Source organism: Microcaecilia unicolor, chromosome 1, assembly GCF_901765095.1.
Source record: "Microcaecilia unicolor chromosome 1, aMicUni1.1, whole genome shotgun sequence".
NCBI classification, from domain to species: Eukaryota; Metazoa; Chordata; class Amphibia; order Gymnophiona; family Siphonopidae; genus Microcaecilia; species Microcaecilia unicolor.
This window is the reverse complement of record NC_044031.1, coordinates 722,867,558-722,885,815: the sequence shown is the minus strand read 5'-3', so window position 1 is coordinate 722,885,815 and position 18,258 is coordinate 722,867,558. Positions and strand designations below refer to the sequence as shown.

General features: G+C 41.8%; 1 protein-coding gene across 3 annotated transcripts in view; it reads right to left on the bottom strand.

Annotated features, from left to right (window-relative positions):
- Window positions 1-18,258, bottom strand: part of LOC115459808 (transient receptor potential cation channel subfamily M member 7-like) — a 214,101-nt gene that overhangs the window by 91,520 nt on the left and 104,323 nt on the right. For all 3 annotated transcript variants that reach the window (XM_030189591.1, XM_030189592.1, XM_030189593.1), the window contains 5 exons: window positions 13,734-13,860; window positions 9,547-9,728; window positions 7,450-7,582; window positions 5,107-6,260; window positions 1,030-1,088 (listed from right to left, as the gene is read on the bottom strand). In XM_030189591.1, the coding sequence (XP_030045451.1) occupies window positions 1,030-1,088; window positions 5,107-6,260; window positions 7,450-7,582; window positions 9,547-9,728; window positions 13,734-13,860 (1,655 nt within the window). The remainder of the gene's footprint in view (window positions 1-1,029; window positions 1,089-5,106; window positions 6,261-7,449; window positions 7,583-9,546; window positions 9,729-13,733; window positions 13,861-18,258) is intronic.

Sequence of the window (18,258 nt, the reverse complement as noted above, 5' to 3'; positions counted from 1 at the left end):
TGCCCCTCAAATCAATTGTGCCAAACGATTGTGGGTTCTAACTGGCACCTAACTGGGGGGCCCTTTCACTAAAAGGTTGGCATGCAGCAACAGGCTTGCCGCTCACCAATCCGGAACTACCTCTGGGCCACCACAGGAGGCTGGCGGTAATTCTCACCCACCCCCAGCATGTCTCATTTCCAGTGCTACAAAAATATTTTCTATTTTTGTAGCGCTGGTGTTTACCCAGCGGTAATCGCTGCCCAGTTACAGCCGGATTAGCACAGTAGCCATTACCGCCACCTCAGTGCCCTCCCCCAAAATGGCCGTGCGACAAGTGGTTCACTTACCGCATGACCATTTCTTTTTGAGCAAAAAACGACAGCCTTTTACCCGCTGCAGTAAAAGGGGGGCCACAGCGCACATAAAAAACGCATGCTGATGCTAGCGCAGGCCCCCTTTTACCGCAGCTTAGTAAAAGGACCCTTGGGAGAATGGCGATGTGTAGGTTTTTTAAATTGCTGATATATACATCCATTTTTCAAAACTACTACTACTACTACTATAAATCACTTCTATAGTGCTACCAGTCGTACGCAGCGCTTTACAATTGAACTTGAAGAAGACAGTCCCATCTATGTTCCAAAATACCCGCATAGATGTGTAAAGTACCACCGTGTCAATGTATTTGTTCCTATGTTGCCCCCTTTGATATAATTGCCAAACAGGTGCAGCCGCCACATGTAGCTGGCACATACACATCCATTCATGCATGTGTTTTCAGAATGGGTCTGCAAACCCTTTTCTAAAGTACTACCAGAACTGTATATGTCCCCAGCTCGAAGACTCAACTCCAATTTCTAATTCTATCTAAATTCTGCCTTCAGTGTTACTGCACGGTAAACAAATAGTGCAAATTAAAGTAAATTGACATAAAGTGAAACTTTAAAAATGAAAATGACAAGAAATATTAAAAAAAAAGATCAACTTTGCCCCTCCTGTAGACACCTTCATGCACTTTTGCTCAGGAAATTATTCCAAAAGTCTTACCAAAATATGAGCTGTGTTTTCTTCCCCTGAACTCTCCTCCACTGTGCCACCTCTGAGATCTTAAATAACACACAGGTATAATTAGCATAAATTATTGCACTCAACATCAGAGCTAAATACATTTATGCACGTAATCAGAGAAACAGGAAAAAATTCTTAATTTTGTTAACCAGCAATGTTCCAATTTACAAAAATGAATTTAATGGAACAGAATTCAGAAATCACTGTTTCCCCCAAAAATATAATACAAAAGATATGTATATGTTTCATTTGAATTAGAACTAATTTGGGGAGAGACAAAACTTGGAATAATATTCACCCGCCAGCAGTCAGCGTTTTTTAAAATTCTGACTGTGGCCGGCTAAGTTAGTTCTGGATAGTTAGTAATCATGTATGATGTTGTTTTATTATTATTTACTGCTTATTGATTTCAATTTTATTATGAATGTCTTTTTGTTCCCTGCTTAGATTGATTGAGATATAGCAGGTTAGAAATAAAGTTTTATTATTATTATTAATATTATTATATTCAGTGCCAGGCTATTTGCAGGCCCTTGCACTGAATATTTGGAGCTAATTGTCCCACTGGTAGCCGCTGGAGCTTATGAATATTGGCCAAGACCCACATAACTATTTAAAGCTTTCCTCAAGCCCACCGAGCTCTCTCCATCCCTTCCTTCTCCCTCCAGCCTGTGACAGTCAGAATCCTCTACCCCTAACTCCAACCCCTCCTCCCCAGTCCAGATAGTCCCCCCTGGGCCTACCTCAGTTTCCTGGTGGTCCAGTGGGGGTAATGGCTGCCACGACCTCTCGTGGTAGCTCATGGCACTTGTGCAGAGCATCTTATAAAATAGGTAGAGAATTGCACATTAAAGTTCACCTCATACAAAGGGAGTAGCAATTTTAGAAAGCTGCATGTGGGGAAAACCAATGTACAACCTCCCCATCTCCCTACATATACCCCCCACACACATATAGAAGTGGGAACATCTTTTTAAAATCAATGCTCCTTCTGTAAGCTGTTTTTGATCCTAACACTAGCACCCCCCTCACTTTAGCAACCTTGGCTACCCTTCTGTTAGAGCTCCCCAGATTCACACACTCCTCCTCACAATCCTACCCCCATTGAAGATCCCCTGGTGGCACAACCTCACCCACTCCACCAACAGATCTACCCACTCTGATGCACAGATATCCCATTTCAGCCCACCCCACATGGCATGAACCCTACTGAGTCATACATACCCTCCCATTTCATCACCTCCCCATGGCATTAACCATCCTGAGCTTCATATCATATCAGTCCATATTAGCCCTCTCAAGGCACATATGCCCTCCTGTTTCAGTCCCCCTGAGTGACACAAATACCCCATGCCCCTCCTGTTTCAACCCCCCATGGCAACTTCCCTATGGTGAAGGACCCTATTTGTGGGCAACATCCTGCTTCCATCTGGTTCTATCCCCACCAAGGCACTACCATAGTAAATGGAACCCACCATCCCATATCCCCCTGACTTAGGTGAGACCTATGCCCACTCTCTCCCTCCTTGTATCTCATCCTAATCCAAAATGGCCACCAAAACATTTTTTTTACCTTAATATGGAAGCCTAGCCCCTAGTGGTAATACTGCAATATTATCATTAGAGGTCTCGGTGGCCATTTTGGATTAGATTGAGACATGAGGCAGTAGCAAGTGGGTATCACTTCCACCCAACTAGACACCAGGAACCCTTCATAAGCCTTGGAAGTGGGTGGTGACAGTTGAGAAGGATGCTTATGACAGTAACATTTCAGGGTGTTAGAATTGGGGAGGCCTCCATGTGTAGGGCTGTTGCCCATACATGTGGGTCTTCATCATTGTTGTATGCCTTGGGTGGTGTATGCCAAAGGGGGGCTGAAATAGGGGATATGTGTGACTCAGGAGACGTTTTGATACAGGGGGCTGAAACAGAGTGTATGTGTGACTAAGGAGGGTTTACACCACAGGGGTCCTGAAATGGAGGGGGTATGTGTGCCTCTGGGGGTAGGCCTGGGGGGCATTTGCCACAAGGGGGTCCTGAAACGGTGGGGGTTATCCATTGGGAGCCTGAAACAGGAGGTATGTGTGACTCCGGGGGTGTCAGGGGGGCCTGTAGCAAGATGGCATTGCTTGGGGGGAGGGAAGAGGTGGCATCAAAGGAGGGCTTCAGACATCAGTATTTACAGCTGCCCCTACCACAGGCTCTTAGATGTGCCTTTGGGCAGCTGTAAATACCAATGTCTAAGTGAAATAGGGAATTCACATCTGTATTGTAGGCCCATCCAGACTACTCTGTCTGCTCATCCTACCCATACCTCCTTGTCATCTAGATGTATTTGTGCGCTAAAATTATAGAAGATTATCACTTGTGTGCATGTTATATTCACACATGTGCTATATCAGCATTCAGTGGAATACTATAATGTGAGCACGCAATTCACGTGGCACATATATGCAAGGGAGCGTTCATAGGGTAATGCACATAGGCATGGCAGGGCAGGGCAAGGCATGGTAATGTCAAAAATGTATGCACATAGATTATAGAATCCTGCCATTTACATTCTAAAGTGCTACGTTTAGGTGTGCGCATTTATGTCTGCTGTTGGCATGGCGTAAATGGGCACACCTAAATGTAAGCATGTAAATACCAACCTTCACTAGTATTCTATAATGGAATCTTGGCACCCAGACACCATTATAGAATTCATACTGAACGTGCTGCATTTTAGCACCTAAATTGTAATGCATTTTATAGAATTGCCCCCATTTGTCTTTCTATACCTCCTCCCCCGAAGTTGTCTACCTTATATTACAGACCCCTCCCACCCAACACACACAAACAACAGTTCCCCTTTTATCTGACTCTCCACAAAGCAGAGAAGCTCCACCCAGAACTCCCAAACCCTCCATTCCCTGTAGGCCTACCTTTAGCAGCCATAGGGTCCCCAAGGGCAGTAATGATGCCCACTTCCCTCCTGCCAATCATGGTGCCAACCCCAAATAGCTGACATAACCTCTAGTGGCAACCTCGTGGTATTTCAATGAGCTGCAGGTTGTGTCAACCATTTTGGCAATGAATATCAGGGGCCTAATTCAGCTTGTGGCAGTCAGCATTTAAAAAAATCATTGACCGCCTCAAGCTGAATATTGACCGGGTATTATTTAGGTCCTCTGATTTAGGTTTTAACCAATAAACACTGTTAAAACACCCCAAAGCAACAAAAAAAACCCTGAAGGGTCTCTTTTACTAAATATTAGGGGCCCTTTTACAAAGCAGCGGTAAGCCCAGTGGTAGTTCCCTCCCCCAGTGCGCTCCATTTCCAGTGCTGCAAAAATGTTTCAATTTTTGTAGTGCCGGTGTGTACCCAGCGGTAATTGGGCAGTGCTGCATGCTGCCCAGTTACTGGCAGGTTAGCACGGGAGCCCTTACCGCTACCTATGTGCTCCCCCCCCCCCCCCCCCCAAAACAAATGACTGCGCAGCAAGTGCTTCACTTGCCGCATGGCCATTTCTGGAAAAAACAAAAACCTGCCTTTTAACCATTGCGGTAAAAGGGGGCCTCGGTGCGCGTCAAAATCACACGCCAATGCCAGCACAGGCCCCCTTTTGCCGCAGCTTCATAAAAGGACCCCTTAGTGCGCACTAATAGATATTAATATGCACTAATGCTGCCCATCTTATTTTATACACATGGACCACATGGCATGCTATTGTCCATTAGCACACGTTAAGCTTTAGTAAAAGGCCCCAAAAACAGCTGTTTATTATATCAACATTGGAAAAATACCACTTCCCCTACTAGTCTCTTACTCTTCCTCAGGGTTTGTCTGATATCGCTCACTCAGTTTTTATATCTTTTCTGCACTGACGACTCCTAAGTGACAAAAATCATATATATTTGATTCCACCAGAAAAGATACCTGTGGTGCGAAAACACCACTAACACCAATATTTTGTACTCTGAAAGAACCCCAGAATTATTTGGGAAATAAACACCCGAATTTACAATGTATAAACACCTAAGAACAGAAACCCTAATAAAATATGTTTTTCACACCTGTTGCTTTAAGTTTTAGCCGGAGTTTTTTAAGATGTTCTTTCAGAACTTTACTACTCAGTTTTCGGCCTCCACGTTCCAATTCTTCAGTAGGTTGACTGTGCCAAGACTCTCCTTCGGCGTGGATGTTTCCACATGGAGCGCCATATTCAGTATAGCTTCTGGCAGACAACTGGTTATTGGATCGCAAAGGCTTCTTCATTTTGGTACTCCCCTCGAATGACCTAATTAGAGATTGCTGACCATACATGCCAGCTCTGCTGCAGTTATCATTAACATGAATGTCAATACCCTCATTGTCAATAAATCCGCAATTAATGTATCCCCCGTTTCCGAAGCCTGCTTCAGTGGAAACAAGGGATGTGGAAACAGCACCTGGATACTTTGAACGAACTATGACTTCAGGCAATGCATTCTCTAGTTGGTTACATTCACTCTTCATTGCACCAGGTACTGTAGTTTTAACTTCTTCAGCCTTGCTAAGCCTAGGATCTTCATGCTTTGCTAGAGATTCTAGATGACCTTTCTGCTGGGGCTGATGTGGATGTGGATGGCTAGCCAAATATTTGACTGCTGAGGATGGCAGATTGGTTATGCTGTTTGCCGAACTATTCAATTCCTTGATAGCGGCAGATTTTTCCGTCTCTGCACTTTGCATATTTTTATGTCGTCCTGGAGGAAAATTGGCACTTGGAAAGAAGGCACTGACTGAGGCACCTGAGTTTGGAGCATTGAATTGTTCTCTCTCATAGCTTGAAGTCAAGTCTTTCACAGACTGTACATTAGGGGAATGTCTTTTATCCCGTAGAGAAATAGTCTGGAAAAATGCATTATTGGTTTTGGGCCCTCTTTGGGGCAAAGATAAGCTGCAAACATTTTCAGAGCTGTGTTTTGTCCACACGGCAGATCGCAGGTAGCTGTCATCTACAAGTTTTGGCCCTAAATGTTTTGAAATGCTTAATTCATGTGTAATCTCATTATGGACTTTGCTGGCTTCGGAAGCCTTTTGTGCTGTCAATGTTTTTAGCGCATCTACAGTTAGAGCAGAAAGATCCTGCAGGTGGCCAATCTGAGAATCCAACGAATTTAATGAGTGTTTGATAGAGTTCACTCGATCACCAACTTCTTTTATCTGAATGCACATCTGTTCAACCCTTAAAAACACAAACAATAAATTGGCTGCTGTATTTTGTACAGCCGGTAGAAAAAAAACTTTACTCAATAAGTTCCTAAACAGGAAGATTTACATTTCTGGTTTTGTTAATCATAAAACATCCACAGCCTCATGCAGAAATTGTCTACATATGCAGTTTTTGCATGCAGTGGCCTGAGAGCAGTGGGCCGTGGCTTTGTAATTGATACTCTTGAGATAGAAAAATACTGCCAGCTGTTTGCTGGCAGTATTTTTCCAAGAATAATGTAGCTTGGAGTGTTCACCACAAGCTACGTTATTCAAATTACATTGCAATGATCTGTTTTGCATGCATTTGCATGTTTTGCATCTCATTACTATGTATTAAGAACATAAGAGCATAAGCGTTGCCATACTGGGACAAATCTAAGGTCCATCAAGCCCAGTGTCCTGTTGCCAAGTACATGTGACCTGGTCAATCCAGGTTACATGTACCTGGCAAGGTCTCAGAACAGTAAAACAGATTTTATGTTGCTTATTCTACAATATACAGTGGATTTTCCCAAGTCTATCTTAATATTGGTATATGGACTTTTCTTTTAGAAAATTATCCAAACCTTTTTTAAACCCTGCCAAGCTAACTTCTTTTACTACATTCTCTGGCAATGAATTCTAGAGTTTAATTACACATTGAGTGAAGAAATATTTTCTCCGGTTTGTTTTAAATTTGCTACTTAGCAGCTTCATTGCGTGCCATCTAGTCCTGGTATTCCTCAATACCTTATATTAACATGTGTAATGGTAATATATCATGCATTATTGCCTTTAACACAAGTTAAGGGGCAAATGGCACACCTTAGGGCTGTAATGCACCTTGATCATTATCCCGTAAGTCAACTAATGTGGATATCTGATTGGACAAGGCATTACTGTTATTTCATTTTTAAACAGAGCAGGTGGTGTTCTAGAATTTAAAGACCAATAATGAATATAGTAATTTTGGAAAGGATCAGCCAAAAGATTATATGCTACCTTTCCTAAGTAAACAATTAAGATGATTGGAATAGCTAACAGATGCACTGAAAGAGGAATTTCTCAAGAGCCAGCCCTCACAGTGAGTTTTCACTGTAAATAAGTGAATCTGGCATTGCCCTATTTAAACTAATGCAGATTTTTGGCATTTAATAGTTTGGAAATTATTCCTACTGTACCTTTCAGCAGTAACTTGAATTCTTACTTCAGTTTTGGAATTAAATTTGTGCTGCTTTTCATGAAAATATATTTCAATGCACTGCTCTTCAAACTCATGTAGCTTCTTTTGGTCAACTTCTATTAAGAAAAGTTCTTTAAAAAAAAAGAAAATTAGAGAAACTCTAAATTGTAAATAAGATATAAAGAAAACAGCAAAAATATAATTCATGCAACCAACCCCAATAACATGAAGGCAATCTAATATGTCAAGCAATATCTTAAAAAGAAGAACTAAGTTCCATACAAAACAGTGTTCCATGGGGAGCTCAGTTGCACTGGGCAAGTAAGAGGAAGTGAAGTAGAGAGGCAAATATCTTCATGCACATATGCAATTTGTAATAAAATACAGTCTCGATTATCTGACCTAAATTGGACTGACCTGTTGTCGGATAACTGAAAAATTGGATAATATGGAAAACACTGCATAAACTTCTCAAACAATGCATAAACATAGGCACAGAGTTCCTGATTTTCAAAAATTGTTTTAATATAAAGATTTTTAATAGAAATAAATGTGATAACGTCACTGGGGGTCTGTTGGATATGCTGGATGGTTGGATTACTGAAGGTCGGATAATCAAGACTGTACTGTAGCAAGTTTTTCTAGCCATATCGACCCAAGAGAAAAATGGAATCTTTGTAGCTTTTTTTGAACCAATATGAAAAAATGGTGCAATAGTTAAGCTTGTGAGATCACATAGAGGGGCATAATCGAAAGGGACACCCAAGCTTTCCTGGGGACGTCCTCGCAGGACGTCCCTGCGAAGGGGCGGGGCAACCCATATTATAGAAACAAGATGGGCGTCCATCTTTCGTTTCGATAATATGGTCGAGGACGCTCAAATTGTGAAATTTAGGTCGACCTTAGAGATGGTCATCCTTAGAGATGGTCGTCCCCAATTTTTGGCGATAATGGAAACCGAGGACACTCAGCTCAGAAACGACCAAATCCAAGCCCTTTGGTCATGGGAGGAGCCAGCATTCGTAGTGCACTGGTCCCCCTCACATGCCAAGACACCAACCGGGCACCCTAGGGGGCACTGCAGTGGACTTCAGAAATTGCTCCCATGTGCATAGCTCCCTTACCTTGTGTGCTGATCCCCCCCAAAACCCACTCCCAACAACTGTACAGCACTACCATAGCCCTTACAGGTGAAGGGGGGCACCTAGGTGTGGGTATAGTGGGTTTGTGCTGGGTTTTGAAGGGCTCACATTTACCACCACAAGTGTAACAGGTGGGGAGGGGGGCCTGGGTCCGCCTGCCTGAAGTGTACTGCACCCACTAAAACTGCTCCAGAGACCTGCATACTGCTGTCATGGAGCTGGGTATGACATTTGAGGCTGGCATAGAGGCTGCCACAAAATATTTTTTAAGTTTTATTTTGAGGGTGGAAAGGGGTTAGTGACCACTGGGGGAGTAAGGGGAGGTCATCCCCGATTCCCTCTGGTGGTCATCTGGTCAGTTCGGACACCTCTTTGAGGCTTGGTCGTAACAAAAATGGACCAAGTAAAGTCGCCCAAGTGCTCATCAGGGACGCCCTTCTTTTTTCCATTATCGGTCGAGGACGCCCATGTGTTAGGCATGCCCCAATCCCACCTTTGCAACGCTTCTGACACGCCCCCTGGAACTTTGGTCGTCCCCGCAACGGAAAGCAGTTGGGGACGCCCAAAATCAGCTTTTGATTATGCTGATTTGGGCGACCCTGGGAGAAGGACGCCCATCTCCCGATTTGTGTCGAAAGATGGGCGCCCTTCTCTTTCGAAAATAAGCCTGATAGTCCCCTTCATTGGAAGTGTTCTCAAAAGCTCATATACTATAACGTCTATTTTGTTGGTCCAATAAAGGTTAGAAAAACCAACAGAGATTTTACACATAGGATATCAGACTCTACTCCCGCATATGTCCCAGACAGCCTGCACAGAAAAACACAAATAGGATGAACACATATACTTGAATTGCATGAAATAGCCTTCGCAGTTGCTTTGGCTACTTTATTAGCAAAAACTGGTGATTAAATTCAGGCCATGATATATATTTCCATGACACTTGCTCTTACTTGGTCCATGAGAGGTGGCGTTCTTTCTTCGTTTACATGTGAAACAGATTAGGGAGTTCAGGTAGTTAAGAATGATAAGAGGTGGAGGAAGAACAGGTTTTTCGTGATGGGCCATGATGAAATGATAGCGTTGGTATTTCCAGAGGATATTTGAAATTCTCATCCCCTTACGATAAACATTGCTTTAGAAAAGACAACAAGAGGATATGCCAAGTAAATTGACTGAATGGCAGTTCACTTATTTTGCACAGTCAAGAAACGTTTTCTCTGTGTGAATCAGCTCCAAGGCAATTAATTGCATATGCATTAAAGAAGAAATAATCAGGTCAATATTCAGCTGTGGTGATCATCTTAGTTTTTTTTAACACCAGCTACGACATTTAGAAAATTATACATATTCATTGCTGCTGCACATATAGAGGCATTTTAGATATGATGTACTTCCCTCGCCCTTAATTCTCTTGTCTGTCTGTATTTTTAGATTGTAAGCTCTATTGAGCAGGGACTGTCTCTCTGTGTCAGGTGTTCAGCGCTGCGTGTGTCTGGTAGCGCTATACAAATGATAATAATAATAAAAATAATAATAATGTTTTGCTGAAAATGTCCAAAAATCAAGTGGTGAATATCAGAATATGGCCATTTTCAAATCTGAAGAAAGTTTATCTTTTTGTTACGAAAATGGCCATTTCCTAGATGTTTTCTAGACATTTTATGCTTAGCGTTTCTATCTTTTTGGACCATTTTCAAAACAAAAAACCTGTCCAAGTGAAAATGCACACAAAATCAAGCCATTGGGATGTAGTAGGAGTCAGCATTCTTAGTAGACTGGCCACACAGACATCCCAGCAGAGCAGTGAGGCACCCTAGGAGGCACTGCAGTGAACTTCACATAAAAGGTCCTAGGTACACATCTCACCATTACCCAAATCGGGAGATGGGCGTCCTTCTCCCAGGGTCGCCCAAATCGGCATAATTGAAAGCCGATTTTGGGCATCCCCAACTGCTTTCTGTCGCGGGGATGATCAAAGTTCCCAGGGGGGTGTCGGAAGCATAGCGAAGGCGGGACTGGGGCGTGCTTAACACATGGACGTCCTCGGCCGATAATGGAAAAAAGAAGGGTGTCTCTGACGAGCACTTGGCCGACTTTACCTGGTCCATTTTTTCTTGCGACCAAGCCTCAAAGAGGTGTCTGAACTGACCAGATGACCACCAGAGGGAATCGGGGATGACCTCCCCTTACTCCCCCAGTGGTCACTAACCCCCTTCCACCCTCAAAAAAAAGACTTTAAAAATATTTTTTTGCCAGCCTCAAATGTCATACCCAGCTCCCTGACAGCAGTATGCAGGTCCCTGGAGCAGTTTTAGTGGGTGCAGTGCACTTCAGGCAGATGGACCCAGGCCCATCCCCCACCTACCTGTTATACTTGTGGTGGTAAATGTGAGCCCTAGCGTGCCCGGTTGGTGTCTTGGCATGTGAGGGGGACCAGTGCACTACGAATGTTGGCTCCTCCCACAACCAAAGGGCTTGGATTTGGTCATTTCTGAGATGGGCGTCCTCGGTTTCCATTATCGCCGAAAACCGGGGACGACCATCTCTAAGGTCGACCTAAATGTTGAGATTTGGGCATCCCCAACCATATTATCAAAATGAAAGGTAGCCGCCCATCTTGTTTCGATAATATGGGTTTCCCTGCCCCTTCGCCGGGACGTCCTGCGAGGATGTCCTCAGGAAAACCTGGGCACCTCGTTCGATTATGCCCCTCCATGGCAACTAGTTAATAATGCTTGCCTTTCTCTCTCTTTTTATTCCCCCTTAATACTAAACTAGATCCTGCAGTGCCTGCTAGTTTCTATCTGTTAATGCTGTGGTACAAAGTTTTAAAACTAAGTGGAAAAGACTATGGAGATTAGGTGATAAAATTTGCTTTTTATATTTTTATGTTGCCTATCACTAACCTACAATTCCTCCTTTATATTTCATAATTTTTATTAGTTTATATTAAACTTAAACAGAAATATACTGTTAAGTGAAAAACAGCCACACAAGAAAACATTTCTTACATATTCTTTTAACATTCCATATTTAAATGGCTTTCTTAGACCTCAAAATGTTGGGGGGTTTAGAATAGGTGAAGCAACCTTTATATTAACAATTTCTAAAAGAAAATAATGACACCGCATTCTCAATCTACTATTTGTTATCTCTATCGTTGTTTTGAATCTAGGAGCAATTTAAGCTGATCAGGAACATAAAAAGCATATTTAGTACTATTAAACCTCACAATACATTTGCATGGATACGCTAACAGAAAGGAACCTCCCAATTCCATTGTTTTTAATCTCATTGAAAGAAACTGCTTTCGCTTTTGTTGAGTCACTTTTGTTACATCTGGATACAACCATATTTTTTCTCCACCAAAATTGTGATTCGTTGTTTTAAAGTAAAGTCTCATTACAGCATTCATATCCTGTTGAAAAAGAAAAGTCACCAACAAAGTCGCCCTTTCAGTGGCAGTTTCTATTGACTGTTCCAAAATCGCTGTTAGATTTTCCACATCTATTTCATGTCCAGGTTGAACATTTGTTGCCTCATCTGTTTTTTTAATCGTGTTTGGTATAAAGTAAATTTTTTCTAATGGAGGAATCGCTTCTTGAGGATATTTTAAATTTTCTTTAAGAAATCTAGCAAATAATTCTTGGGGAGAAACCCCATACAATTTAGGAAAATTAAGCAGGCGCAAGTTCAATCTCCTGTTATGATTTTCAATATATTCAAGTTTTCTCCTGATATCCACATTATCTTTTATCACAGCAGCTTTAAATTCATTTGTTTGTTCGACCTCATTTTGTAAACTCTCAATTTTCTGTGAAAAATCTTGTTTAGTCATATCAACAGAGTCTTTCAATTCTTGGATCTTAACACCTAGGGATTTTACCTCTCCAAATGACTGCTGAAGGGTTTTTTCCATTTCTAGTAATTTCAGCCATATTGTCCCCAGATTAACCTCCGTTTCCTTCCCTGCAGATTTAGATGTTATCGGTGAGTCAGTCACCCCACTGGGACCGCCAATTTCCACTCTTCCGGTGTCCGTCAGTTTCTCCTGCCGACTCACCCCGACTGCTGGGCTTGGAGGAATCATAGAGAGCGGTGGGGGGGAGAGAGATATTTCGCATTCCGGCGAGAGTTCCGCTCCACCTGATACTCCCGCCAAGGAATCCACCCCGCTTACTGCATGAGAAAGAGCGGGGAAGAAATGCTCCAAACCGGTTCTCGCTGGCGTGGACGTCCCGGTAGGTGGGGGAACTACCCGGACAGCTCCCTTTCTTTTAGAATGAGGCATAGTTCTCAACGGTAACAGAAATTAGCGGAGCTGGCTGGAGCGATCTCACTGGGCGTCCGCTCTCGGCGCCATCTTGACACGCCCCTACAATTCCTCCTTTAAACCCCAATTTTTAAGTTCCCAAAGCACAAAGCAAAATAGTGTTCACTTACTAGAGAAATGTCCTCTTCTCTCAGAACTTCTCAGAAAGTGAGGTACAGGCAAGCTCTGCAGGACTCCAGGGAACCTGCCTGTCCCTAGTGACTGAAGACACAATATTGAAGCATCACCCCCCACCCCCCTTCAATGGTTGGAGGACTCCTGCTCAGCTTAGAGAGAAAGTACTACTACTATTACTCATTTCTATAGTGCTACTAGACATATGCAGTACTGTACACATTATATGCAGGTACTTTCTCTGTCCCTAGAGGGCTCACAATCTAAGTTTTTGTACCTGGGGCAATGGAGGGTTAAGTGAGCTGCAGTGGGAATTAAACCCAGGCTGCCAAGCTCAAAGCCCGCTGCACTAACCATTAGGCTACTCCTCCCAACAGTGCATATGGGTAGGACCTGAGTGGAGTGTATAGAATATTATATTTCATGCACGTTTCCTGGCAATCTAGCTGTGGCTGGCTGGCACTGTGTAAAAGGGAAAGGGAAAAGGTATGGGATTTGATATACCGCCTTTCTGTGGTTACAATCAAAGTGCTTTACGTACTATATACAGGTACTTATTTTGTTCTTGGGGAAATGGAGGGTTAAGTGACTTGCCCAGAGTTACAATGAGCTGCAGTGGGAATTGAATCCAGTTCCTGTACTAATCATTAGGCTAGTCCTCCATTCCATGTAAATGGATGCTGTACTTACTTGAAAAATGCTATCAGGAGATTAACCATAATGATATACTCCACAAAGACATAAACTGCTTGAAGAAATGGAGTGAGCCACGTTCCAGGACCACAGAGGTCTGGCACCACAGAATCATTAGCACAAACTATAGTGAGAGAGAAGAATATGTAAAAATTCAGCAAGACCTTCTGACCTGCAGGGGAGGATGAAACATTCCTATGAGATAAACACAGGGACAGCATTCCGCTACTTGAAAAATCTCATTCAAATAATCAACTGATGGCTTTTCTTGTCAAACATGTAGCAAGAATGTATCACACTATGCATGCCTAGCAATGGTGGATGTAGAATAAATATTCAACAGAACAGCCCTAAAGAATTACTTAAGACAGTGGTTCCCAAACCTGGTCCTGGAGGCACCCCAGCCAGTCGGGTTTTCAGGATATCCGCAATAAATATTCATGAGAGAGATTTGCCCATACAGACTCCCTCAACCCAAAACCCATTCCCTTTCACCCAATTTCTTAGCCCCTCCGATCCTATTTTCCAATCTCAATTCCACATAATGGAGATATGCTTTGTACAAACAGCAATGTTTTTTAAACTTTTTTTTCCAGAACATCATATACCCCGTTTTCTCTCTCAGCTGTCAAGGAAGCCAATTCCACCAATGTATATCACTGTAGCTAAATGTTGCGCACCTTATAACCCCCAACTGAACCTCTGATGGAGAAGAAACTTCAGGAAGTGCCTGGGTGCCTAATTGAAATACTTTAACCAAGATACACCATCAAACTAAGACTACTAAACAGTGCAGACAACCCAACCAAATAACCTTACATACTAAAGGCGTCATTTTAAAGCTTAGCATTGCCTCTACTGGAAGACTGTGTAATTGATACAGAATAAGAGAAATAGAATCCTCTCCCACAAAATTAACATGCCACTGTGTTCCGGACCAGTTGTAAACACTGAACTTGGGTTCATTACTATATTAAGGTGGTCCAGATTGGCAGTGATCAATGACAGAATTAATAATTTCAATCTTTCTACAGGTTATCAATAGAAATCAAACAAAATAAAACATGGAAAAGAAAATAAGATGATACCTTTTTTATTGGACATAACTTAATACATTTCTTGATTAGCTTTCGAAGGTTGCCCTTCTTCGTCAGATCGGAAATCTTTCTACAGAAATAAAATGGCAAAATTGCCAAATCTGTTGCATTCACCAGAATCCTGCCTGCTCTACTGATGACACCTGCTGTCTTATGGTCAGTCCCTGAACCAGCTTCGCCCCAAACTCCTCACAACCTATCACTTTCTCCTGAGTCTGGGGCTCCACTGCAACTTGTGGGCAGGTCCACTGATCCATTATCCTCCATCTTTAAGGGATTCAGTTTAAGTCAATCCTGATCATGCCACTAGACAATCATGTATTATTTACAATGGATTTTTGATCTGAACTCACTCCCACAAATAATTTGGACAATGCCTATGCAAACTTGGGCTGTAATCCAAACATTTTCAATTATCCTTAATAAGGGAGTTAAATATACCATAAAAAGCACAGGAGAGAGTATTGATTTCTTAGAAATATCCTTACTAAGTGGCAGTTCCATAGACACCTCCCTCCCCCACCCCCGGACCTGAAAAGATCTCTTTCTGCAAAAAGGAGCAGAACCATGCTAGTTCTTATCTACCAATCCCAATTCCTTATAATCAGCACAACAGTAGCCCATGATCCACTTTATCAAAGGTTGCTGACATATCCAATGGATTCAGTGCTATCATCTACTCTCCTCAAAACCAGCTGTCCAATAGTCCCATTAAAATTGTCTTGGTCCCATGTCCAAAAAGGAATCTGATCGATAAGAGTAGAGGAACCAATTTGCCTCCTCAGAATGTTCCAGTTGTAAGCATCAGGTTTTTCAATCAATTTCATCAGCAAAGGGAAGTTTGACACTGAACAATAACCCTCTATTTGTGCAACATCTTTCTCCCCCCCCCCCCCCCCCCCCCCGACACATAGGGCAAATTATTTACTTTTTCAGTAAGTCCGGCATTGAGCTCTCTTGCAACTGCTTATTCACTACTGATGACACTAAGTCATAAATCATACTGCTTAATAACTACATTTTCATCAACCAGAGTCAAAAAGCACAAGGAATCTTTGAGGCATGATCAGTCTATTATAATTTAAAAAGCTGATAAAGGGCGTGAGGAGTGGTGGGTTTAGATAAAGATTAGTATTGATTGGAGCCATATTGTCGCTTGGAAGATCAAGGAGGCTCATTTTCAAATCATATAGACTTACAAAGTTGCATATGTTACTATGGAACTTTGTAAGTCTATGTGCTTTGAAAATGAGCACCCAAGAGTCTTATCAAAGATTACCTTCAGATCTCACAGATGAGATTCAACAGTGAATAAGTGAGATGTTAGGTAAAGTGCTGCAACAGAGTATTATCTCTAGGACTGAGTACATTTTTTTATTTAATCAACATCCACAAATTGCTTTGATTAATTTTATTCCAAAGACTTATAAATCTATGTCTAAGCCCCTGGGACACCCCACTGTCTCCTCGACGGGATCTTTGATAGAACCTTTATCTCAACTTTTGGATCATCATCTTCATGGGTTTGTGCCTAAGATAAAATCTTATTTGAGAGATTCTGGGCATTTGATGCAGATTCTGGATAATATCAGTATCATTGACTGCCAAATTACCCTAGTTACCCGGGATATCACAGCTTTGTATACTAGTATACCTCAATGAGCTGCTTGTGAAATACTGTAATTGATTTTTATCTGGATTCTTTAGATGCTGGGATACAACAAAAGAATTTTTTGCATTGTGCGGCAGATATAGCTCTGACTCAAAATTATTTCATGTTTGAATACAAATTTTATTTACAAACTCAGGGTGTTGCAATGGATATTACCACAGCCCCAACAATTGCACATCTATATGTGAATTAGTTTGAGCAGTGGCATATTTATCCTTCTCAGTATCAAAAAGAATTTTTTTAGGGCAAATACTACTACTACTACTACTTAACATTTCTAGAGCGCTACTAGGGTTACGCAGCGCTGTACAGTTTAACAAAGAAGGACAGTCCCTGCTCGAAGGAGCTTACAATCTAAAGGACGAAATGCCAAGTTGGGACAGTCAAGATTTCCTGAATAGAGGTGTAGTGGTTAGGTGCCGAAGGCGACATTGAAGAGGTGGGCTTTGAGCAAGGATTTGAAGATGGGCAGGGAGGGGGCCTGGCGTATGGGCTCAGGGAGTTTATTCCAAGCATGGGGTGAGGCGAGGCAGAAAGGGCGGAGCCTGGAGTTGGCGGTGGTGGTGGAGAAGGGTACTGAGAGGAGGGATTTGTCTTGATGATGTACTGTTAATGTGGGCAGGGAACATCCAGTCATTGCAATATTTTCTTTTGTATTGGTTAAATACTTGCAATGCAAATATAAAATTCACCTCTTCTATAGGTTAAAATGTAGTGGATTTTTTTAGATATGCAGATTTCTCTCCAACATGATAGATTTTGCACTAATATTTTTAGAAAGCCAACAGACCAGAATACTTTGCTCCATTTTCATAGTCATCATCCAAGAACACTAAAGGACAATATTCTGGTGGGTCAATATTTGAGACTCATAAGATTGTGTTCATTGTGGGAAGAATATTGAAGACAAGCCCAAGACATGCCAAATTGCTTTTTCAAAGAGGATTTCCTAAAAACTTAGTCAAACATGCTTTTAAAATGCCCAAAGAAAATGGTTGATGCTATCTCCATATGATAAAGACTCTAATGAGCTTTTCTGCAGGTTGATGAGGAACTGTGGCAAGATAAGTATACCAGACTTGGGTATTGCATTTCAAAGGGTTTGTTTTTTTTTAGAGTTGCATAATATCGTAAGAACTGTTATATTATCCAGATCTGTGTGCAATGATGGAGGAATCCCCCTGTCTTTGTATGTGTGTATAAAATTTAATAACATGCGAAAATAAGGCAAAAATGCTTTTTTCACCGAGCACACAAATTTATTGTTATTATTTTAGGGCCTCTTTTATCAAATCGCACTAGCTGTCCCCGGTGCGGTAATGCCAACAAAGCCCATTCACTTTGAATGGACTTCATTGGCATTGCCATGCAGGTACCACTAGCACAACTTGATAAAGGAGACTTTTAATGATTAATAGGTTAATAAGCATGAATTCTTAATAAAGAGGTTTTTTTAATGTACTTGGCCTATTTTATATTTATTGTTAAATTGAAGGAGGTTGATTTGTATTTGATTGCACTCTGAAGTTCAGTTGAGCCAAGATTTTTCCTGCTTCTTCTTCATCAACTATTTGATAACTTTGAAATCTAGCCTCTTTTTATAACTGCCCCCATCACCTCTCCTTTCTATCTTTTTTTCATATTTATCTTTCTCTTTATCCCAATAAGTCTTAATCTTTAATACTTTCTTTCTAAAAAGAAAGAAAAGAGAAGAAAAAGAAAAATTAGCAAAATCCTCTGCTATCCTAAGGTA